At 54.4% G+C, this 24,769-nt stretch overlaps 1 protein-coding gene across 1 annotated transcript in view; it reads left to right on the top strand.

Annotated features, from left to right (window-relative positions):
* Window positions 1–24,769, top strand: part of ABLIM3 (actin binding LIM protein family member 3) — a 70,824-nt gene that overhangs the window by 40,153 nt on the left and 5,902 nt on the right. Inside the window, exons 7-17 of the mRNA XM_008064392.2 lie at window positions 4,121–4,179; window positions 6,827–6,898; window positions 10,696–10,851; window positions 13,060–13,189; window positions 15,295–15,342; window positions 17,501–17,635; window positions 18,870–18,934; window positions 20,404–20,551; window positions 21,964–21,993; window positions 22,518–22,576; window positions 24,181–24,241. Coding sequence (XP_008062583.1) covers window positions 4,121–4,179; window positions 6,827–6,898; window positions 10,696–10,851; window positions 13,060–13,189; window positions 15,295–15,342; window positions 17,501–17,635; window positions 18,870–18,934; window positions 20,404–20,551; window positions 21,964–21,993; window positions 22,518–22,576; window positions 24,181–24,241 — 963 coding nt within the window. The remainder of the gene's footprint in view (window positions 1–4,120; window positions 4,180–6,826; window positions 6,899–10,695; window positions 10,852–13,059; window positions 13,190–15,294; window positions 15,343–17,500; window positions 17,636–18,869; window positions 18,935–20,403; window positions 20,552–21,963; window positions 21,994–22,517; window positions 22,577–24,180; window positions 24,242–24,769) is intronic.

The following is a 24,769-nucleotide window of genomic DNA, read 5'->3' as shown; positions in this document are numbered from 1 at the left end:
CAGCACCTCTATCAAGTCAAAGCATCTCCATCGCCCCAAAAGGAAATCCCACACCCACTCTCCATCCCTCTAGACCCTGGGCCAACACCATTCTGCTTTCTGTCTCTATAGATTTGCCAGTTTGGGATATCTCATATAGATGGAACCATACAGCATGTGCTCTTCTGTGACTGACTTCTTTCCATGAGTATAATGTGTTCTAGGCTCATCCATGTTGCTGCCTGTAGTGGCAGGCCTCTCCTTCTTATGGCTAAATAATACCCTGTTTATGGACATTCCACATCTGTTTACCTGGGCAGGGATTTTAAAGGAGCAAGTCCATGGTTCCAGACAGTCTTGGCCATGAAGGTAGTGCTGCTGTCATAGACAGAAGCGCAAAACTCTCCTCCTGCTGTGGTGGAGGAAAATCCAGGGAAGAATCCTGCTGTAAAAGAATACCTAGCTGGGGTTGGAGACCAAAAACTCAAGAGCCACCAGCGAGGGAGAAAGGCCAGGAGTCAGGGAGCAGGAGGTCACCGATGACCTGCCCTGCCTAAGCACATTCAGATTCATAATTTCCAGAATCACAGTACTGACCCAAGAGAACCTGCTAGTGGGTCACTTTCAGTCACCACTGTGATCTGTGATCGTGACCTCTGGCTTGGTATTCTGGAAGCCTGTGGCACCAGCTTTGGCATTCAAAAATAAAAAGCGTTGGTGAATTGAATGTCAGAGTCCAGCAGAAAGGTGGGAGGCTTCCCAAACATCACATTGACCCCAGATGTTACAGGTGTGGCATGCACTAGAACCTGGCAGACAGATAAGACCGACTGCTGACGCTGCTGAGGATTAAGAACGGCCTAAATGCCTGGCCGAGGGATCGTTTTGGAGATCCACATCTCTATCTCTGAGTCAGCTGATACAGAAATAGCTAATCCTTCAATTCCATAACCTTCGCAGTTGGTTTTCACTGTAGATCCTGGAATTGTATGTGACAATCTCAGAGGACAAGAGACTATGACTCATGGAACCACAAGATTAACAAGCAAAAAAAATGTTGCATCCTTGCCAAAAGTTAGAGTTCTGCCTTGTAAAACTGGGTTTTCTTAAATCCTGTGACATTACCAAAAAAAAAAAAATTTAGAGTGTTATTTGGTATTCAGCCCTGTGGTTCTCAAATTAAGAGTCATAAAATCACCTGAGGAACTTGGTCAGTTTCCCAGGCCTCATCTCCAGGAAACTGGCTTCAGTGGCTCTGCAGGGGGCCAGGGAATCTGCATTCTACCGGGCTGCAAGACATGTAGTCCACAGTGCACACCTGGCAAATCCCAATCTGGTGAATATTATCATAGATTCTGTCTGGAATTGTAGCCATCTAATCAGAGTCTGGATTGTACGACTTATCCAAACCTCGAAGCCCAGCTTAGAGACGCCAACTGGCCTAAGATAGAATAGCATGCCTATGTTGCATATATGTTCACTCACTAAGTATGTACTGAGAATCTGCAGTCCCTGAAGGTATAATTGTAAATAAGACAGATGTGAATCCCCCTCCTCATAGAACTTACATTCCCATCAGGATTATTGGATGGGGAAAGTAATTATTTTCTCTGGCCAGAGAAGCCTATTAAGACATGGAGGGATAGTAAACGTCCTTAATATAACTGCCCTGTGACAGGTCCCCCTCAATACCCTGCTGAGCATGTGGCCACCACATGTGGGGTGTACTTCTAGGGACAAGGAGCACACTATCAGATGAACAAGGCCTCTCAATTCTCAGATGTTAAGGCTTCCTTCTCTGAAACCTCCATCTCGTAGTCCTGGTTCTACCTTATGGGACTTGCAAGACAAATGAATACCACTTTCCACAGAGAGTCATTAAAATATTCAAAACCCATTTTACACTCTGATTCTCCTTCACTTCTTTGGGGCGAAGACCCTGACTTATGGCTACTTCCGAGCCCCCTTCCTATCCTGGTTACCATCCTCCTCTGGGCAAGTTTTACCTCATATCTTTTTGAAAACACAAAGGTGGAATCCAACTATTCATCGCACATTTCTTTATTGAACATGTGCGGGCCGGGTGCTGCTCGTGGCTCTGGGGATAAAGTCCCCAGAAGAGCCGTCCTCACTCTCATGGTCTCTTTCTGCAAGTGCCATGTCATTGAGCATGGCATTAGGGTGTAAGCGCAACAGATGTCACGTCAGAGGGGTCTTCTAAGCAAACCAGCTTTTCCGACCCTTCGTAGCTAAGTTCATTTTGTTTCCCAGCTCACTCCTTTCTAGTGCTCTTTTATTTGGATATTTCTAGTGATTCTTCCTTTTCTATTCTGCTCTTCCTCCTCCTCTTCTACATGGACATGCTTTCCCATAAGCAGGGTCCTAGAGGCCATTTTTGGCTCCTTACTTCAGAGCAGACACGTCAAAGTTGTGAAGGTGGAAAGCAAGAGAGACCATCTAGCCAGACCCCCATCTTATACGCTATGTCTCTTCTCAACTTCTGCCCCGTCATCTGTCCTACGCCTCTTTCACTTCAGCTCATGACCTCCTTCAGTCTCCATGTCCACCCTGTTTCCTAGTGACCTGTGACATGTGTTTCCTGCCAGAGCACCGTCATAAACAACTCCTGGTAGGTCCAGGAGCAGCACGGAGGGTATCGGAAACTCTCTCTAGTGACTCAGAGAGCAGGTTCCCGCCCATAGCTGGGTAGTGGACACGCCCTGTGACAGCTGGATCAGCCACAGACCCATAGTCCCTCTACTGGTCTCGGCGAGCCACTGCATTTTTCTGTAGAGGGAATTAAACCAGTTAGATGAATAGGAATACACAAGGACGTCAGCAGACAAGAATCAAAGATGCCTATTCCACAAAAGACAAAACTAGCCCCAGAATTAGATTCTTGAAGATGAAATAACCTCCAAGAACACCCAAATTCCATCTCCTTGTTATTCAGATGAAGAGTCTCAAACCCAGACAGAGGACATGTTAGGGGCGGAACAGAGGCCAGAATCTGGGGCTCCCGACTCCAGGCCCATCCCCTCTGCTCTGTTTTGGGTCTAAACATCCGACTTCACACTGTCCCCCCGCCCCTTAGCTAGTGCTTGAGTCCTAGGAGGTCCAGGTGGAGAACCATAATGGAAAACATCCCAGATACAAAGTCAGACAAACAAGTGCCATCTGGGTGCTCAGGAATCCAGCCCCGGCTGGCTCCTTTCCTTTCTGGGCTCGTTACAAGGGGAATGGCTCCACAGGGATAATATGTGCCTATTTTTCCTTCTAATTCAGGGCACCTGTCCCTTCTTTGGGAAATGTGTCATATTTGGGGCTTCTCAACATGTGACCAGCCACCTGTTGCTCATGCCTTTCCAAATTAGCCATCCGCGTCTGGGCCGGCCAGCGGGGCCCCTACCCACAATAAAATGTGGGCTTTGGCCATATGCTGAATTTAAAGAGTATAGTCTCTGAGGAATTAGCAGGTCAAGACAGTGCCCCCAGGCAGAATATGCACCACGACACCTCCTGCCCACCTCCTGTGGGCTCGCTCTGGTAGCCTGGAGACAGGAAGGCTGGAGTTCACCACCCTCTGTCACTTCCTTTCTCCCCCACTCTGTCCATTCATTCAACAAATATGTACTGACCACCTGCTATGTGTCACTCACTGCCAGTCGTCCTCACCACAAACATGTACGGACCTCCACTAAGAGCATAATCCCATGCTGGGTGCTGGGGGAGATACAGCAGTGACGAGGGCACAGTCCCTGCCCTCTTCCCAATTTAGTGGGATGATAAGTGCACCGGCTACTGTGACTTAAGGCTGTGTGTGTGGAGAGAGAGACAATGGATCACAGAGGACAGAAAAGTCACGCCCCACTGGCAGGTAAGAAACTCCGCAAGAGGGTGTCATGTGAGACCTCGACCTTGAGGAAGTGGTAGGATTCGGACACACAGTGGAAGGGTGCGGGTGGCTGAGTCAGCACCAGCGGGAAGGAGGGAGCAGGAAACTGGGAACGCCGTGGGGCACCTTCTGTGGATGTGTAGGGTCCGTGCAGTACCCAGAGAGAGAATCCAGTAAGGGTTGGAGGAGCAGAATGTTGCTGGGGGTTTGGAAGGTCTGAGCCTGTGTTTTCCCCTGGCCCCTCAGGTTCCGAGGTCTGGCACCCCATCTGCAAACAGGCAGCCCGGGCTGAGAAGAAGCTGAAGGTAAGATGCTGGTGTGATCCCTACCAGCGCTCCTCGGAGCTACTATCATCATTCAATGATAATGAAATCATTGCCACAGGTCGAGAAGCTGTGCCTTGGTGAAGTCAGCGCTCCCAGACCTGTGCCTGTGTCCCAGGGTTTCCTTTTGACGGGGCTACAACACTAGACGTGAAACATTCTTAAACTGAAAAGCCAGGTTCATCTGGGTTCTTAAGGGCTTCAGGCGAGTTGCAACTCCCATTGCTGATCAAGATGGCAGCCTGAGGGCTCTTGCCATGGCTCTTCCAGTCTACGGTCATTTGTTAATAGAGATAGTTGATATTGTCACAGTCTCTGACAATTTCCAAAGTTTCTTCACAGCCGCTGCCTGTCTTGATTCCTTGAGCCCCGTGAGACAGATGGGTTAAGAAATCTATCTCTGCTTGCCTGTGAGAAAACCACATCTAAGAAGAGTGGCGATGTGCCCATGGTGGCACAGTTAAGCAGAAACATAGCCAGTGTCCCCAGGCACAAACCAGGCCAGCTAGGGTCCTGTGTTCCTTCAAATTACTGGGCTCTGACTATCACAAGGAAGGCCGGTGAGCTTGGATTCCTGGCACTGCAGAGGGTGAAGCCACCCAGGCTACAGGGGAGACCTGGCTTCTGGGTCTTTGGTGCTGTGGGGGGACACCTGGGGTATGTAGGGGGGGACGGGGAGCAGTACCTTCACATCCGACCCCTGGATACCAAGGGGGTCCCTTGGGACTCTTTTGTGTCACCTGCTAGAGGTTCCCCAACTAACAACAAGTGTGTAACATTTGCCCAGTTTGTTTAACATGTCTACTTGTCAACTCATCCACTTAGTGCATGTTATCTGGGAGAGCTGTTGTGTTGGTGTGTACTTTGGGAGGTCCTGAATTTTTTTTCCTGTTTCTTTCCAAGGCCTCTCCCATGTAAGGTATAGGAGACCTCACTGTTCTTTCCTTCATTGTTCTCTGTGGTAGCACTGCCCAAGCTTCAGCCATTCTTCCACCACCCTGACGCGTTGTATATCTGTGGACCACCTGTATTAGTCTCTGCTTAGTTTTTCTTCTTTACATCAATGCACTATGTTTCACTTTAAACTTATTTTAAAACACAACTTTTTATCACCAAGAGGAAACCAGTAATATTTGCTATAAATAGAAGGCAATCATAAAATAAATTCCATGATAATGAAATAATTCTTCAGAATAAATCTTAAAAATTCTAGCTAGATAATGTTGCCTGCACTCATTGTGCTTAAAAAGGGCACTGAGCCATTGTTGAGAGCGTTGTTGAAAGGTATTCGCACCAAATTGAGACTGCATTCTCCATTTAAGCAAGAGGACTGAAATAAAAGGCTCTATTTTACTCCCTCACTCTACAATCCACTGCTATAAAATGTCCCACCTAAATCCGTCTTCCCCAAGCCAACACTGCCCAGAGTTTAGGGAGTGCTGCTCTGTGGCTGCATTTGGAATGCTTTGAATTGTAGGGTGAGAAGTTCAGGAAGGAACCGGGAAGTCCTGAAACCCAGCCCCTCCATCTCACAGGTCGGGAACCTGAGAGCCCTAAAACCACACACTGCACTTTTGGCTCTTGGTCTCCAAGTCCTTTGCTTTTTAACCACGTCATGCTGCACCCTCTTAGAGGCGGTGGGATTGCCATCCTATGTAAAAGTACCTGTCAGCCCACGGTATCCCATCCAGGTGACAGGCACACCAAAAGCCTAGACTTCACCGCTAAATCCTTCATCCACTTATCCAAAAACCCCTGAGGCCATTGAAATAAATACATGTCCAATCCATGGGGGCATGGCGTGATGCTGCCAGCTGCCTAGATGTGCCAAGATGGGTGTCATGCTGCTCCGCGGAGGAAGCCGTGAACCCACCACTGCCACTGCTCAGAGACATACTGTTAATGTTTACCACTTAAACTGATATCAATTTGTGACAGACACACTGTAAAGAGTCAGCTTATTGTGCAATGACAGGAAGTTTAACCTGCTTGTGCATTTTGAATAAACAAACTACCCAAGAACGAATACTACCCAGCCTTATTTATTTAAAGCAAGTGTACTGTTGACTCGGATATCCCAAAATGAAAAGTTTTATGGGTAACTTCCTACTTAAAATGCTCACTGCAAATACACAGAAATAAGGCCATGTTCTGTCCAACAGACCATAGCCTGTGCATTTGGATTTCATTCACATTTGGGCATTGATGAAGAGGGCACAATGACTGAAGCCTGTAATTCCAGCACTTTGGGAGGCCAGAGAGGGAGGATCACTTAAGGCCAGGAGTTCAAGACTAGCCTAGGCAACATAGAGAGACCTCGTCTCTACAAAAAAAAAATTAAAAAATTACTGCTACTTACAGCTACTTGGGAGGCTGAGGCAGGGGGATCGCCTGAGCTCAAGAGATCGAGCCAGCAGTGAGCCAGGATCGTGTCACTGCCCTCCAGCCTGGGTGACAAAGTAAGACCCCATCTCAAAAAAAAAAAAAGAAAAGAAAGTAGAAAGTAACGAGAAGCAGCTGGAGGCACATTAACAGGTCACTGATGCCCCCTGAGGAGCCATGCTCTTAAGTCCTATTCTCCGCCCAGCCCCGGGCACGGCGTCTCACCCCTTGTCTTGTCTCTCCACAGCATAGACGGACATCTGAAACCTCCATCTCACCCCCTGGGTCCAGCATTGGGTCCCCCAACCGAGTCATCTGCGTATGTATCATTCTTCAGCACTGATGGGTCCCTCCTACCAGTCTAGGGCACATCTAAGGATGAGAGGCCGTCAGGTTCTCATCTCCACATTATGTGACGCATGCTGTCACGTGCCAGACTCTGCCAAGTCCTGAGGATGCAGTGGGCACAGGGCACACGCAGGTCATTACACCCAGAGTCTCAGGGGCCGTGCAAAGCTCCCAGGAGCTCGAGAAACAAAGGGCAGTAACAGCAAGAGCCCTAGCTGGGCTCAGGAACGGGAGGCAAGGGGCCTCCCTCCAGTTGTTTAACAAAGACGAGGGTGAGGTGAAAACCGGGGACCCGAGTGGGATTGCAAATAGGTGTTGAGTGGAACATCAGTGTGGAGGTGGTGTGTGTGATGAAGACACAGGGAGGAGATGGAAGCACATGCGTGTGGACCCTCAGCTGTGAGGGATCTGCAGACTTGAAGCACTTCTCTATACTGCTGGGGATGGGGGGTGGGGGGTGGGGGATGGGAGGCGGGAACAGGTGGGGGTGGGGGCAGGTGGAGGCCCCTGTGTGTGTCTGAGTATCTGTCTCCAGAGGTATCCAAACCAGGGAGACTGGCCATGTGCAGGGATGTGGCGGAAGGGGCCAGAGCTGAGTTAAGAGACCTCAGAGGTTGCTTGTATATGCCATCATTCATTCAGCACGTGTGTGTGAGCACCTCTGCTGTACTAACACTGAGTTGTGCTCCGGAGACACGGTGGTGAAACCCCCAGGCCTGGTGCCTGTCCTCCTGACACTAAACACGTGACTCCATGAAGAACCAGCAGCTGTAAGTGCTGGGAAGGAAGGGCACAGCGTTCTCAGATGATGCTATGATGAACAGAGGTGCCTGGCAGTGCAGGGCTTCCCGGGAGAAGGCGTCCCATGGAGGAAGTGTTGAGCTCAAGAAGGTGGGGGTGGAGGGCTAGGGGGCTGAATTGAGCAGCTACCCTCAGCCTGACTGACGTCAGACTGTTCCACAGTCACAGGAACCCAGAGACCCGAGAGGCGGAAAATGTTCTCAGGCAGGAAACCCACTCGGGACAGGAAACTCAAGACACTGTCCCCAACCTGCCAGGCCTGGGGATCATCTGACCACCATTGATGGATTAGTACTCCAAATTCACAGCCAGTGCCTGCTTTGATCCCTGGATGATCCCCATCATTGAAACAATTTCCTTTCCTTTCTTCCTCTGATCCAAGAAAAAAAAGACCTAAGGGTTATCATTGACACACCTTCAACATGGGTCAATTTGAGCACGTGGCTGTCACAGAGATGGGCTGCTTTGATCTCAGGCCATGCTGAGGATGCCTGTCTGAAACAAGACAGAGGGGAGTCCCCCTGGTCCCATGATCGGGGGTCAGCCACAGCAGGACTCGGGCTCAGTTGCAGAAGCCGCACTGTGAGGAGGTTGTTGACCATGTGAGCTTGTCTCCAAGAGAGTTGCCGGCGTGAGTTCTCAGGAAGCTGTGTACGATCACACCGCTCAACCTGGTCTCCCCGTGCTCTGAGGAGTCTGCTCACATCTGTGAAATGGGTTAGGCCCTAATGATGCTCACCTTGGTCTTGGAGAGAGCCTCTGAGACTGCCCTGTGAGAAGCAACCCCGCTGTAGAACAGAGTCCACGTGGCAGCTAGAGACACTGCCATCTGGCAGGGGCTTGTACACTTCAATCATTCCCAACCCACCACCCCTCCTGCTCCCACCTCCAGGGGCATCACGCTCAGCTATTCCAGGGAGTAACCACACGTGTCATAGAAGCTGTGTTTCAAGTAAGAACCTCCCAAAGTGTTCCAAATGTGGCAAAAATTCCACCCACCCACTTTGGGAGCATGCACAAGCAGAAAGGTAGAATATTAACTTAGTTTTCATGGGTACTAGAGATTTGGTACTAAAACAAAATTATCAGCGGACCTGGGGCAGGTGGGTGCGTTTAAACTTTCAAGCTTGGCTGCATCCTCCACTGACTTCTAGAACCATCTCCAGTGGTTTGACTTGGACTAGCCCCATGTGTGCTCCTCCCTCCTGACCTGAGGACGCCCCTGGCCAGCCCGTGCATCTCCAGACCTAGGCCCATGCATCGTCTGTAAACAAAGTAGCTCTTGGAAGAGACATGCACTTACCATTTCTGAGGTTTGGAGTAAAGTGCCAAGACAAAGAATCATGGGTAAAAACAGGCTTGGAAGATGCTGAGACCACCACTGTTAAGACTCAATACCCAGGACGGAGGCAGAAGCTACTTCAGCAAGTGGACTCTCCTCTGCTAATAGTTCCCTCGACACTCACGCTCCGGACTGTCACAGATGTGGGGTACAGTCAGGCTCTGGCAGAAACACCTCCAAGGACTCACTGGGATGGGCTTCATGGCGGGATCATTTACAGGGGTGCGGACAGGGCTGAGGGGACCCGTGGGAGTCGGTGAAGTGTTCAGGGACTACAGCGGTGTCACATAAAGAGATGGGGGATGGGACAGCACCCTAGCTGGAGCTAAGGAGCGGCCACCAGACAGCCAGCCCAGCCTTACCAGGCAGGAAGGCTACCAGGGAGAGCACTTGCCAGTCTCTCCTCTCCCCACTGTTCCCCGTGAGGCCTCCCAAGCCAAACTCAGCCAAAAGCCAGAACGCGAGAGAGCCTGTGGCACAACCCAGGGTGCCCAGGAGGTGCAGATCCAGGTAAAGAAGGGTGACGGCGGCTCCAGGGCACTGAAGAAGAAGCATGAGACCCAGGCAGTAGCGAGATGGGGCAGGGATGGAATCGCGAGAGGGCCGTGGGCGTTTCAGAAACAGCAGAGCTCATGAGGTGTTTATGAAAGCCGCACTGCTGGACAGTCTTGGCCCTGTGCGTCGCGAGGACGTTTAGGATCATGCAGCTTCCAGTTTCTCTCTCTAGTGGCTTCCATCACCATCTGTAGCACCCCAGGTCCTTGCAAAACAGACCCTGGTTGACCACAGAAGAAACTAGGTCACAGGGGACAGTTGGAGGACGTGACTGTGGAAAGGACATGGCTGCAGGAGCCATGAGACGTGAGCTGTCACACGAAGGGCAAGCTGTTCTCTAGTCCAGGTGCCCCTGGGTCGTGCCCCAGAAACCGGAGAGGGCAGGGTCTCTGGTTCAAATTTGAGTTTTTGCGACTTATTAGCTGTGTGGCCTTGGGCAAGTCTATTGACAGCCTCCGTCTCCTTCCTGAAAATGAGAATCACATTAGTGCCCAGTGCTAGGGTTGTGAGTTGTATGGGTTAACTGAGGGGACCCACATCAGGGACTTGGGGCAGAGCCTGGCTCGTAACACTCGCTCACCACATGGGCTGGCATCATCCTGCCATGGCTGTTTTCGTTTTTGCCGTCTTCATCTTCTTTGAGGACGCTGTGAATGGACGTCCTCAGCATGGGGCTAAAAGGCAGTCAGCATCCAGGCTGTGTAGCCAGGCCAGGTTCAAGTCTCCTAGTTAAGTGGTGCACGTTGTGAAACCTTTTGAGTCTCGGTTTCCTCACCTGGAAAATAGAAACAAAGTTGATGCTAGCATCACGGAGGCCTTATGATATTTACAAGAGGCCGTTCCTATAATGTACAGAACCTCTCAAACGACACGTGCCCCTAACTGCTAGCCCTGCCGTCATATGGCCTCTGCAACCATCCTCATTCTGACAGTCTACCTTCTTTAGTACGGTCCTCACATGCTGTTCTTGGTGGAGGCAGGAGATACTCCTTCTGTGCCTTGCTTTTGTTTCCTCTTTCCCTCTCCTCCTCATCGCCCTGTTCCTCTCCTGTCCTTTCCCTCTCCCCCAGGCTAAAGTGGATAATGAGATCCTTGATTACAAAGACCTGGCCGCCCTCCCCAAGGTTAAGTCCATCTACGAGGTGCAGCGCCCCGGCCTCATCTCCTACGAGCCTCACTCCAGATACACGTCCGACGAGATGCTAGAGCGATGTGGCTACGGAGAGGTACCGCATCTCGCCCTCTCTGGGGCTGGAGGAGCGGAGATCCCACCAGGGCCCCAGCCCTCTTCATCATGGGCAATGTGGCCGCCACAGTGCTGGCCCCCAGACCTTTCTAAACTAGAATTCATCCAAAATCTGGCTTTCTGGCTTTTCTGGAAAAGCCAGCGCTGGCAGCATGAAACCTGCATTTCCATCACCTGGAGATGAGTAACAGTGCCCCCCATGGATGGGATCCAGGCTCCCAGTTCTCCCCAGTCCCCACCACTCCACTATGTCATCCCAGAATGGAAATGAGAGCCTATGACCACTTACTAGCCAAGCCATTGTTTGTCTTGTGGAAGAATGCTTCTTAGACTCAGTCCAGGGCCCAACTTCTGCCAGGCTCAATAGCCATTAGGTGTGTAATCCCAGATAGGGCAGGTTCCCTGGTTTTTACAACTGGCCCTAAGCCCTAGTGCTCAGAGGAAGAGACACTTTTATAAAGACTCAGCATAAGGTGGCTGCTGAAATCACTAAGTAGCTGCTAGACAAGAGGAAGTTTTTCTGGGAAAGGCAGGGTGGCTGTTACCCTGGAGGGCCCAGCAGTCCATGTCCCAAGAGAACTCTAGCCCCATCCCAGGTCTCTGAGATGAGCTCGTTGGAGCAGAAGGAACCTGGCCTGATGGGCAGGGATCAAGACTCTTGTCCCAGCTCCACCAAAACCAGCTCTGTGCCCCAGGCACGTCCCCTTCCTCTCTGAGGGACAGGACCCTGCCTCCAGTCCCACCACAACCAGCCCTGTGCCCCAGGCAAGTCCCCTTCCTCTCTGAGGGACAGGCTTCCATTTGGTTGAAGAGCCTCATGCTGTGATTCCCTGGGTTCTGGTCCCTAAAATGTACCAGGAAGAGGGTTTGAGAGTTTGGTGAAGCCACTTCTCCTGGAATTAGGGATGGTAGACCAGCGCCCACGGGCCACAAGCAACCCAGCTCTGTCCTGTTCCACTCACAAAGTATCTTTTACAAATGCAAACTAGTCAGCATGCAACACTGGCGGGTGTCCCATAAGAATCTGCATTTCGCCGGGCTTGGTGGCTCAGCCTGTAATCCTGCGCCTTTGGGAGGCTGAGGTGAGTGGATTGCCTGAGCCCGCGGGTTCAAGACCCGCTTGGGCAGCTAGACCTCATCTCTACAATAAATTTTTTTTTAAAATTAGCCGGGCGTGGTAGCGCATGCCTGTAATTCCGGCCACTCGGAAGGCTGAGGCAGAAGGATTGCCGGAGCCCAGCAGGTCAAGGATGCGGTGGCCAGGAGCAGCCACTGCACTCCAGTCTGGGAGACAGAGTGAGACTACAACTCAAAAAAAAACAAAGAATCCGCATTTCTGACTTGTCTAGGAGGATTAAGAGGCTGTGAAGACTCCGGGTGGGCCTCCAGCCTGGCCCTGACCCGCTGAGCGAGGCACGGCTACCCTTCCAGTCCAGACATTCCCTTCCGGCAGCACCGCCCATGGCCCAGCTCCCCCGCCCAGAGCAGCAGCCAATTGGGCCCCCCTGGGCATTTTCCTCAGGAGTCACAGAGGGGCCATGACCCAGCAGAGAGGCAGGAAGGGGTGAGAGTGACTCTGCATGTGCGGTGGAGAAGCCAGGGTCCGAGTCACATCCCTGCCACATCCCCCGCGGACCCCACACTCTCCAGGCCTTGGTCTTTGCATTCATGAAGGAGGGCATAACCTCAAGATTCCCCACCTGCCGTCAGCAGCTCTGACCTTCTGAAGGCTCAGCGGGGCTGTCCTCGGGAGAGGGTGCCAGGGCGGCTGTGGGCCCTCCCCCTCGGGCCATCTAACCATGCTCTGTCCTTCCTCTCACCCTTCTTCCTTTCGCTCCTTCCACTACTGGCTTCACCTCCTGGCTTCTAAGTCGCTGGGCACGTTGTCTCCCTACTCCCAGGTAATTCAGCCGACGGGTCACTATGAGCACCCTACTTCCCTTCCCACCCAGAGATGGCCTCCCAGGATCCCTGGTCAGGAGTCCAGGGACAGCCCATGGGTTCCATCCAGGGGCCTGCAAGTACTGGGTGAAGCCTTGAGAATTCTGCCCCCGCTGCAACTCAGGAGGGGCCTCTGTCTTCAAGCCTGTGCCCCGGATCCCCAGAGCCATGTCATGTCCCCTTCCCTGCTAGGCCCTAAGCCACAGGCCTAGCCTTGCAGCCTGGCCACAGCCCCCTTCCTCCCCAGGACATCTACGAGAACCTGGACCTCCGACAGAGACGGGCCTCCAGCCCGGGGTACATCGACTCCCCAACCTACAGCCGACAGGGCATGTCCCCCACCTTCTCCCGCTCACCTCACCACTACTACCGCTCTGGTAAGGGGACAGGCCAGGAAGAGTGGGGAGGTGCTGTGACCTGGGGTCCCTGCTTCCCTGGAGTCTCCAGCACGGGTGGCCCTCTGGAGACCTGTGGTCATCCGGGTGACTAGCTGGGCCTCTCTGAGACCGGAGATGGCCCTGGCAGGGGGAGGGAAGGGTTGGGGCCTGAAAAGCAGTAGGGAGGTGGGAGGGGGCTGCCGGAGCGGGGTGGCAGGCCGCGGCCCTGGCAGGAAGACTCCTCCGTCCTCGTCCCATGGCCCACCCCATCCCGAGGAACCAGGAATCAGAAGGGGGCTGTGGCCTGGCCTCCCCAAGAGGCAACCTTGATCCAGCCAGGCCGCCCACAGCTTGGGTGACATGGGCCTGGATGGAGGGAAGGAGCCATGGGGAGGGATGGGGAGGTGAGAGCTCTCAGGGCTGATTCTCACAGCCGTGGGGTCCGACTCTGGGTCGGCCAGGAAGCAGGTCACGCTGGTCTCTGCAGGCGGTGCATGAGCACACATGCGTCCCCTCCCGCCGTCCTCACCGCACGCTTCCCAGCTGCCACCGCGTTAACGCCTGTGCTCTCTGTGCCTCTGTTCTCCCCGGGACCACGCCCGCGTGCTCCAGGGCCCGAGAGTGGCCGGAGCTCTCCACTCCATAGCCAGTTAGATGTGAGGGCCTCCACTCCGACCTCCTACCAGGCGCCCAAGCACTTCCACATCCCAGGTAGGCCCTGCGGCCGATCCCAGGTCCTGGCGCGGGTGCATGCTCCCTGGGTCGCCAAGGCACCCGCTCGACGCTGCACAGGCCCCAAGGAGAAGCCACTTCCCAGGGACCCCTCCCAGCCAGCCACACGTACCAGCCCCAGCCCCCGGCCCTGCACAGCCAGGACACCTGGGTCCACCCATCTGACAGGACCAGCCTCTGTCAGGACCTCGGGAAGCAGCCCAGGGGAAAGGGAGGTCGGAAATAAAGAGGCCAGGGAGGGGGAGGCAAGGAGGCCAGAAAGTACTCAGGGAAAGGGGGGCAGGAAAGGCAGAGTCCAGGGAGAGGGAGATGAGAAAGAAAAAGCCCCGGGCAGAGGACAGCAGGAATTATGTGAGATGCCAGAGGGCCTGGGAGCTGAGAGGGGCCTCATGAACACATGCGGCCAGCACTAAAGCTGTCAGGTGGCTCCTGGGGCCACTGCATTTAAGCCCGTGACCTAGGTTCCCTCCGTGGCTTCCTGAATCTCAACTGTGGTCTGTGCAGCCAGGCCCTGCCCTGGGTCGGAGATTGCAGCTGCTTCCAACCCACCCCAGATTCCTCCTTCATGACATTTGGTATTTAGGTTCTGATGTGGGGAGAGAGCTAACAGATGAGTAAACAAGTAGGCGGGGTAAGTTCAGGTGATGGTAGATGCTGTAAACATAAACAGGAAAGATGACTCGGGAGGTGTGGGCTAGGTAGAGAGGGCTTCTTAGAGGAAGTGACATTAAAGCCTGTGAAGATCACAGGGAAAGACATGCCAGCAGAGAAAACAGCCAAGTAAAATCAGCATGGCCTAGAGGCAGTGATAGGAGGCACAGGAAGGCAGGGCTAAAGAGCCCGCAGTGTCGTTGGACAAGGTCTCATTGCATCACAGTGGCGCCACCGCCCGGCCTGTAGCACGCCTCCGATGCTGAGCTCAATGTTCCCCCCACTCACCTTCCTCCAAGAGCTTGTCTTGCAGTTTCACTGACACCCTTCTCAGCTGCTCCAGGGGGTCCTGTCTTGCCTGTCTTTGAGGGCGGGGAGGGAGACGATGCCAGAATGGGACGTCCCATGGAGAGAGGTGTGCGCATGGGGTGGGGGCCACAAACGCCTTCCTGCATGAGTTCTGCCGAGCACGCACCCGCCTGTGCCTGCACACTGCCACCAGTCCAGGTCCCCCGTTTGAGCCTGTCCACCCTCCTCACTTTTCTGGAGCCAGTTGGGATGAGGAGGAGGTTGAGCTTTGGAGAGGGAGCCTGCCAGAGGCAAGATGGTGGCCCCTTGGAAGAAGTCATGCGCCCCCTTCTGAGACCAACTGACCGCGTCTGTCTCCTCCTCTCCTGTCCCTTTCTCCCCTCCCCACTGCCCCATCCTGGTCTGTCTGGCAGCTGGAGACAGTAACATCTACCGGAAACCCCCGATCTACAAACGACACGGTATGGGCAGAGGTGGATCAGGAGGGGGACGTGAACCGTGGGTGCAGATGGCTCCTCCTGGCCCCAGCAGTCGCAGGGCAGAAGGCCACCTCTCAGTCCTTACTGGCTGCACTGTTACTCAGAGTGACCTTGGGAGGAGCTTGGGGTCATCTCACAAGAGCAGAGGCCTTGTGTCCCCCAGTCCTTGCCCACACCTTCCCAGTGCCCCCTTACCGGGGACTGGTCCTAAATTCCATGATCAGAGAAACCCCTGTCCAGTGCAGAACCCCTGGGACTGTCACACTCCTAGACACTAAAGAATGTCTAGGAGGGTCCCGTGGGAGGTACAGATTTTCCGGCCCCACCCCAGACCTCCTGCACCAGACTCTGATTTGTAGCCGTTTCTCCAGGTGATTCTGACTCATGGCCTGGCCTGGGCACCCGGCTCTGAGCTGCACTCTGTCACCACGTCCCGGGAGCAGAAAGGGACTTGCAGAGGAGATGGGGGGTGGGCAGGAAGCCACTTCATTATCTCATTCATTCATTTATCTGGTGTTTCTTAAAGAACAGTCTACGCCCCAAGAGGCTCATTAAAAAGGCAGATTCCCTGGCCCCTGCCCTGCCCCAGACCCCCTCAGTTAGACAGATCGAGGGTGTGGCCGGGAGCTGGCAGTGTGGCTAGCTTCGCCCTGACTCCTACTGGCACTCGGTATAAGAGCCACAAAGGCACTCATCACCCACACCTCCCATTCATTTCTGCGAAAAGCGCTGCTAGGCCTCAGTTGAGGAAGCACATCCCAGCTCTCATGGGGCAGAGGAGGCTGTTACCCTGGGCACCCTCACCTACTTAGGCTCCCCTGAATAACAGAGGCAACGCAAGGTGGGCAGGGCTTGGCGGTGGGCGGGGCTTGGCGGTGGGCGGGGCAGCCCTGCTTGAGCTCTAGCTGACCAGCCCAAGGGAGTTTCTGGCCCTACAAAGCGGACAGACATCCTCGGCCTCAGAAAGCATAATCAGGGGCCTGGGGTGAGTCACACGTGTGCCTGGCTGTGGAGGATGCACAGGGTGCCCCTAAGTGGCCACAGAAAGGCACCAACCCCACAAGTAGTTTGACTTTATATCCAGAAAAGGTCCCAGGTCCCAAGCTCTTCAGGGTTTCTAGGATTTTCCAGGTGGGCTCTGAGGGATGGCCCCAAGAAGACTCGGCAGGCATCTAGGTGGAGGAGGGTCGCGGGGGTGAGATGGCAGAGAAGCTGAAAGCACTGTGTTGGGAGGGTCTGCCAAGACTCGAGGTGAGGAGGAGGACTGGGAAACCCTGGAAGCATGTTCTGCTGGGGAAGGTGCAGCCTGGAGGTGGGGAGGGCTGAGCCCACCACCCTCCCCTGCTCTGGCACCTCGGAGCATAGAGCTCATCCCCAAAGCTTCCCTACAGCCGACTCTGAGACTCGATTGCAGGGCAACGATTGTCATCCCAGCTCCTCTCTCCCTGCCCTCCAGCCTGTTGCCCACGTTTGGGCCCTGTAGGCGTTTGTGCCTGCCATGTGTCTCTGGTCACCCCTGTCCTGGGCTTACCTCAGATGAAAGCTTGAAGCCAGGTAGCACCTGAGCCAGCAGACCAGTTCTGACACGCACAGATGAGGAAACTGAGGCAGAGGTGGGCAGGACTTAACTGAGTTAAGTGGCAGAGCTGGGATCAGAACCCAGCTTTGTTGACTCCCTGTGCAGTACTCTTTCCTTCGAGCCATGTTGACTCCCAAATAGGAAGCAGGATCTCAGGACGTAGGAAGGATGTGGTTCAAATCCACAGCAAGGCAGGCTTCTAAAGGCTTAGGAAGGAAAGGGCTGGGGTTCACCTGGGACCCTCCCCCCAACCAAGTCTTACTTCAAGGAGCCACAGCCTTGGAGTCCCCTCTGAAGCAGACCTGGGAGTCTATGGAATGTTCTAGAAGGAGTCCCGGGCTGGACTCTGGTCCTGTTCTGGCTGTAACATGCTATGTGGTCTTCAGCAAGCCCCTTCCCTCTCTGGTGTTCAGATTTCCAAGTGTAAAGTGAAGGACTGGAAGGGTGTCCTGGCACCTCCTGCCAGAGAGCCTGACCTTGAAGTGGACTCATGACCCTGAAGTGGCCTCAAGCCCCAGCCAGGCCTCCCCTTCCTGACATGCTCCCCTGGGTCCTTCACAGGTGATTTGTCTACAGCAACCAAGAGCAAAACAAGTGAAGACATCAGCCAGGCCTCCAAGTACAGCCCAGCCTACTCACCAGACCCCTACTATGCCGCAGAGTCTGAGTACTGGACCTACCACGGGTCTCCTAAAGGTAGCAGCCCTCAGGGGAGCCTGGGACCAAGGTCCCATCACCTGTGCATGGACACAGGTCAGGACAGATGTTGTTGCCATCTTCACACAATCATGTGAATAAGAGTGTTGGGAGGGTGTGGAACTGGGGCCTTTATTCACTCAACAAACAGGTAGTAAAGGCCAAACCATGCACCCTAGGGGTATCCTGGGAAGCAAAGCTGACCAGGTCCCTGCCCTGTGGAGGAGCCACAGGGTCCCCATGAGAGGGAGGTGGCACACAGGAGATGGGATAGCTAGGGGCATGGTGTCTGACTGGGTAATGGTAAAAGCTTCTCAGAGGTAGCGGCTCAGCTGGCATGGGAATGGGGACAAGGAGGTACATCAACAGAGTGTAGAAACAGAGAGTGTAGAAAAGTATCTGCAAAGCCCCAGGATGCAGGGTCAGGGCTATGGGAAGGAGGAAAGGCTGTGAAGGGGGGAGAAACAGGTGTGGGGAGAAGGTCCCCAGGGTCTGTGGGTTAGGTGAGAATTTTAGTTATTATCCTAAACAGTGAGAAGCATGGAAAGTAGTGACAAGATCACAGATGTGCTTTGGAGAGGCCACCCTGGCTAGAGGGTGAAAAATGGAGAAAGAGGCTGTGGGAGGCTCTTGCAGACACCCAGCACAGGGCCTCAGTGCTCCTAGGTGCACCACCCACTCAATGAAAACCCTCGTTGCTCCCTTCAAGTTTTGGGAGGAGTTGCCACTGGGACCCACTTTGGTTCCACACACGTCTTGACTAATCAGTGTCCATCCTGAGCCATGCTTCTTGGAAGCTCAGAGCTGACTCTCTGGTTACCTTCAAAGGCGTCTCCATTTAGAAGAGGAGGTAATTGGCCGGGCACTGTGGTTCTCACCTGTAATCCCAGCGCTTTGGGAGGCAGAAGCAGGAGGATCTTTTGAGGCCAGGAGTTTGAGACCAGCTTGGGCCACATAGTGAGATCCCATCTCTATTCAAAAACAAAATAAACAGAAGGGAGGTAAGACACAAACCGACCACGGCCCAGTGGACAGATCAGTCCCCACAGGAGATAATCAGCAGCCGGAGGTGGCGAAGGCAGTGAGACCACGCCCAGCCAGCAGGCGGCTATCTCAGACAAGACTGTCAGTGGAAAAATAATAAAGAAGAAAGAGGGCTCCTTTTTCTAAGAGGCCTAAGCCAGGGCAGACTGGGGGTGGAACCCATGCCGCTGACCCAGTCTGTCTTTCGCAGTGCCCCGCGCCAGGAGGTTCTCGTCTGGAGGCGAGGAGGACGACTTTGACCGCAGCATGCACAAGGTAAGCCGCGCGTGGAGCAGAGTGCATGGGGGCAGATCCCTGAGGACATTTTCATTTGCGAGTGACGGAAACCAGGTTTAAGCTCAATGCCAGGGGAAAGGCATGCACGGTTCTGCATAACCGAAAAGTCAAATGGGAGGACCCGTGTCAGGTATGACCAGATCCAGCCGCTCCAAAACTTGCCACGGGGAGGCAGTGTCTCCCCTCCCATGGGGCCTCTGTGCTGCCCTATGCTCAGGTGGGCTCTTCTCACAGAGTGGCAAGGGTGCCAACCACCTTTGTGCACTGCTGGTGGGAATGTGAACCTGTTCAGCCTCGGTGGAAAATAAAGCGGTGGCTGCTCAAAAACTAAACATAGAATGATCAATGACTCAGCAATTCAACTCCCGGGTACAGACCCCAAAGAGTTGGAAACAGGATTCAGAAGGATACATGCCCACGCCTGTTCACAGAACCACTGTCACCACAGCTGAAAGGTGGATACAGCCTAAGACCCATCACTCACAAACCGATACACACAGCATGATCCATCCATCCAGGGGAATGTTATTCATCCACAATAAGAAATGAAGTACCGATTCCTGCCGTAGTAAGGGTGAGCCTCACAACATGGTGCCGGTGAAAGGAAGCACATATGGCCAGGCACAGGGGCTCACGTCTATAACCACAGCACTGGCTGAGGCAACAAGATCGCTTGAGCCCAGGAGTTCGAAACCAGCCCGGGCAACACAGTAAAATCTCATCTCTCTACAAAAAAACTTTAAAAAATTTAAAAACCAGGTGTGGTAGCACAGTCTGTAGTCCCAGCTACTCAGGAGACGAGGCAGGAGGATTGCCTGAGCCCAGGAGGTCGAGGCTACAGTGAGCTGTGGTAGTGCCACTGCATTCCAGCCTGGGTGACAGAGTGAGGCCCCGACTTAAAAGCCTACATGTTGTATGTTTTCATTTATTGAAATATCCAGAATAGGTGAACTCACAGGATGTAGACTGGTGGTGACCAGGAGATGGGGGAGGGGAGAATGGGGAGTGACTCCTTAGTGGGACTAGGGTCTCCTTCTGGGTAATAACAATGTTTTGGAAGGAGATGGAGTGGTGTTGCACAACATTGTGAATGTACTAAATGCCAGAGAATTGTTTACTTTAAAATCCTTCATGGGAAGCTATGTGATTTCCACCTCAATGTTTTCTAAAAAAGCTGGCTATCTGCCCATCGTTGAACCAGCCACTGTGGCAGGACACTGGGGCCCTGTCACTGGCCAGACCTGCTTTTTTGGTGCCCACCACAGAGCCCCAAGCAGCCCACATCCTTAGGACAGCCTAAGGATGAAGGATGGGTGCCTAGGGAGGGTGAGGGGCTGGAAAGAGGACACGGCAGGGTTTGCTAAGTGGGCCAGCCACTCGGCCTTCCCAAACTACTCGCCCCGGTGTCCGCCATCATCCTTCTGACTTATTTGCTCCTCCTACCCCAGCTCCAGAGCGGAATCGGGCGGCTGATCCTGAAGGAAGAGATGAAGGCCCGGTCGAGCTCCTACGCGGACCCCTGGACCCCTCCCCGGAGCTCCACCAGCAGCCGGGAGGCCCTGCACACTGCTGCCTACGACATGTCCCTCAATGGCTGTAAGCACCGCCCGGAGCCCCGCAGCTGACAGGCACCGTTAACTGTTCTCTCTAAGCCTGGCTCCCCAAGGCATGGTTCCGGCATCCTCTCTTCTTCCTCACAGCAACCTGCGAGCAGGCCTTCTCACCCCCACGTGGTATAGATGGGGATGGAGGTGCAGAAGGCTTTGGTAATGGCCCAGGTGGCTCCGCCCATAGGTGGTGGAGCTCACCTACCAGGACCCCTGCCTGAGTTTATCTCTGAGCTCCTGTCGGAGCATAGCCAGCCCTGTCTCTATCTGCTGGGCCAAGAAGAGAGTAGGGAGAGGCTGGCAACGAAGGTTAGCCTCAGACCTCCAATGCCACCTGGCGTAGCCTCCCCCAGGCCCGGAACACAGGCTGGGCGAGGGCTTGACCAGCGCCACATAAGCCTGTGCCCTGCCCTACACAGTCACTCCCAGCCCTGCGGACCTTCTGATGCTGTGACTGCCAGTCCAGTTCAGTGTCAAGAAAAACCTCCTCCAATCGTCTGAATGGCTCAGAGCTACAGGGGACAGTAGTGAGCCTACCATCACTCGGAGGTATACAAGCAGACGCTTTGCACAAGCGTGTCACCTTGGAAGTCTCTAGTGTCAGCTCCGCCCGGTTCCTGGACACACATGCTGTTTGCCTCCTCCTTTTCTTACTCCTGAGGAAGTTCAGTGTTGCCAGGACCTCTTGCCTCAGGCCAATACTTGATGGACAATGGAAGGGATCCTGTATTATGCTTGTGTAGGCCAGACATGTGTCAATACTCCTAGCCCTCACAAAGACCCGCAGTGTAGAGGGGTTAATATCACCCACTTCATAGATGCGAGAGCTAAGGGTAACTCTCTTACCCAACATCAGGAAGCTGGTGTGTGACCGAGCCAGGATCAGGCCAAGTCAGGGTGGCCCCAAGGCCATGAGTTCTTCCTCATGCCACGCCCTGGCCCTAGTGAGCCTGCAGGCAGCAGGGCCAGCTCTGAGGAGCATGGGGTGTTCTCCACAATCACCCTGAATGGGAACCGCCACCACTCCCCATTCATAGGCGAGAGAACTGAGTGGGTTAAGTAAATGTCTGACATTAGGGCTAAGCTGACCGGCCTGCTTCCTGCCTGACCACGCGGGGACCATTGCCAGCACCCCTGCTCTGGGCTTGCCATGCCCCGGAGCTGCTCTGGTCACCTCCCTGCAACCACATCTGTGCAGTAATATTGCAGAGCCGATGCTGGGCTAGCGCTAGGTGGGGAGGGAGGCGGTTGCCATGGTCAGAAGTGACCAGTGGGAGGGACATGCTGCAGGAGCCCATCCCCACCAGCCAGAGGGGCTGGGATGGGAGCCACACCTCTGCCCCACAAACTGCCTGCACCGTGTCTGTGGCATGCACTGATCTCCGCTTCTCTCCCTTGCAGCCCCCCGATCGCACTACCTGGCAGACAGCGGTACGTCCTGCCTCCCTGCCTGGCCCTCAGGTCTGGGGGGTAGAGCTGGTCAGGGGACTCCCAGAGTTCCGACGACCATGCGACGCAGATGTCCCTGCACTGTCCTGGCCTCCGGCAGTCTGTCCTCTAGTGTTTGTTAGATTGTGGGCCTCCATCTCGGGTTCTGGAGCTAGGGTGGCCAGGCCCAGGGGGTCCCAGAGAGAGAGAAGGAACATACGACCCTCCACCCACTTAGGGCCTTCCCTTCTGGGTCAAGCTAGACTCCAGAGCCTCCCTGTGGCCAGGACATGGGTGTCTGCCACGGGAAGGATGTATGCGTGAGGGGGTGCTCTGGTGGCCTAGGAATCATCCAGGCTGAGGTGCCCAGAGATAGCCATTGCACATCTGGAGAGTGTGAAAGAGCTGGCAGCCCCCAACCCCGCCCTCCCACCGACCAGGAGCAGCAATGGCCACTGGCAGCCAGATGAGCTCAGGGAGGGGCCTGGGCTCGGGGCTCCCATCACTGACTTGCTCCTTCTTTCCAGATCCCCTCATCTCCAAGTCGGCCTCCCTGCCTGCCTACAGAAGAAATGGGCTGCACCGGGTAAGGCCACGTGAGGGTGGTTGCCTGAGACACTAACTGGTCCAAGATCAGCCCACAGGGGGTGAACCGACACAGGCCTGAGATAGAGGCTTACCAAAGGGCCGCAGCAGTGACGCGCTCCCTCCCAGCAACCCCTGCGTGAAGACGTGCCCAGGAAGGGGCTAAGGAACAGCTAGTGCTGATGGGGCAGTGACTCCAAGTCAGGGACTGAGCTAAGCATTTCACCAGCACAACCTCATCCAGCCTCCATGCCCCAGAGACATAGTGACTGCCTTAACTTTAGTACATGAAGAAACAGAGGCATACAGAGGTGTGATGACATCCTCGAGTCTGCACAGCCAGGAAGGGGTAGAGCAGGACTCCAACCCAGGCCAGCTGCTGCACTCCCCAGCCTCTAATGCAACTCGCCTTCTGAGCCCTCCAGTGACCTGTGGCATGAAACCTGTGAGAGAAGTGGGTTTAAAGGCTGAAAGGGAGTGAGGCATGTCTTGTTAGCAAAGGAGAGCAGTAGAGGCTGTCTGAACAACTGGACAGTGACAGGCGCGGAGGGCGGGACGTGGGGCAGATGCTGATGCACTGAGCACTTCCTATATCCCAGCACTGCTGGGGCACTGGAGCCCACAGGGAGCTGATCACTGCCACTGTGGAGCTCACATTCGAGCTGGAAGATGGACACAAACAAGGAGACGCATGCAGAAATCAGGTAGAAGCAAAGCCAGGGACAGAGAGAGGAAGTCAGAGGGAGAAGACAGCAGAGCTGCAGACCCTCTGCTAGGGGACTGGCAGGCGCTGTCCAGGTGTGCCCAAGTCCCTGGGTGGGGCAGCCAGGGTGGAACGTGGAGGTGAGGCCAGACAGAAGTGTCCCTGGGGCTGTACCTTGGATGAAGTCCCTGGTAGGTCTGCCTCACGGTCCAACTTTTAAGGGGGCTTTTAATGGGATCCCTCGGCTGTCATGTGGCATGGAGATGGCAGAAGGATGCCATAGACCTATGAGGGCAGAGCACACAAAGGGGCTCAGAGTGCCACTGGAGGAGGCTGACATGAACAGCCCCTGCCAGCGAGGAACACAGACCTGTCCCCAGTATGCTCAGACTCTAGACATTTTTCATTCTATGGATATTTACCAGAAGCCTTTTCTGCAGGCCAGGGTCTGCTCTGGGTGCTTAGAACGGTGACCCACAGAGACAAGACCCCACTCGTTGGAGCTTATACTCTTGAAGGGAGAGATGGAACCTAAGTAGGAAATGGTAAACAGGTCCGGTGACACCAAGGGCTGGAACACAGAGCCATGATGGAGGACAAGCAAAATGAAACTGGTGAGCCACAGAGGATGATTTGCAATCCCAGTGGGTCATCAGGCAGAAAGGGGCATTTGGGCAACAGCAGAAGGTGTGCCAGGAAGCCCACCATGTAGACAAATATCTATCGCGTGCCCAACGCACAGGACTATGCAAGGACTACAGCAGGGAGTTGAGTTTACCTAATTGAGACAGAGGCTGCTGAGAGGCCACATGCCCGTCCGTCCGGTCCATTTTCTGGAGTTGGGTGAGGCTTCAGGGGGGCAAAGCAGCGTCTCAGACCAGCCTGGCCCTGTCTCCCCACAGACGCCCAGCGCAGACCTCTTTCACTATGACAGCATGAACGCCGTCAACTGGGGCATGCGAGGTGAGTGCGGCCATGGGGCTGTGGGGGACATGGAGGACCACGGGAACTGCTGGGAGAGGGACTCCCCGGGGTTTCCCAGCCTCCGGACACTCTGCTCATGGATTCTGTCCCACACAGGGCTTTTTCCAAGTGAGTTCCCACTCCCTTTGGCTCCCTGCTCTTCCCTTCCTTTGCCCTTTTTCACCCGTTCAGTCCCGGCCTTGGGTGACCTCAGGCCACCTGTCCCATCTGCCTTCCCAGAGCCACCACAGAGCACGCTCTCCCTGGCCCGCTGAGCCAGGGTTGCCTGCCAGCCCGGGGGAGGGAAGCACTGAGGGCCAAATACACTGTCCAGTAAAATTCCACGAGCCCGCTGCTCTTTGCTGGTGATGCTCTCAAGCCAGCCCTAACCAGTCCTATGAGCAGGCCCCAGCTGGAAGGATCACATCCCAACCCCAGAGGACCCCCAGTAAGACGGAGGATCTCACCCATAGGCTGCATGAGCTTACACTCTGTTTCTATTCTAAATATGTTGAAGCCGTAGTCCCC

Source organism: Carlito syrichta, unplaced genomic scaffold (assembly GCF_000164805.1).
Source record: "Carlito syrichta isolate Samal-C Ts95f unplaced genomic scaffold, Tarsius_syrichta-2.0.1 Scaffold307326, whole genome shotgun sequence".
NCBI classification, from domain to species: domain Eukaryota; kingdom Metazoa; phylum Chordata; class Mammalia; order Primates; family Tarsiidae; genus Carlito; species Carlito syrichta.
The sequence above is the reverse complement of the archived record's forward strand: the minus strand, read 5'-3'. Positions and strand labels throughout refer to the sequence as shown.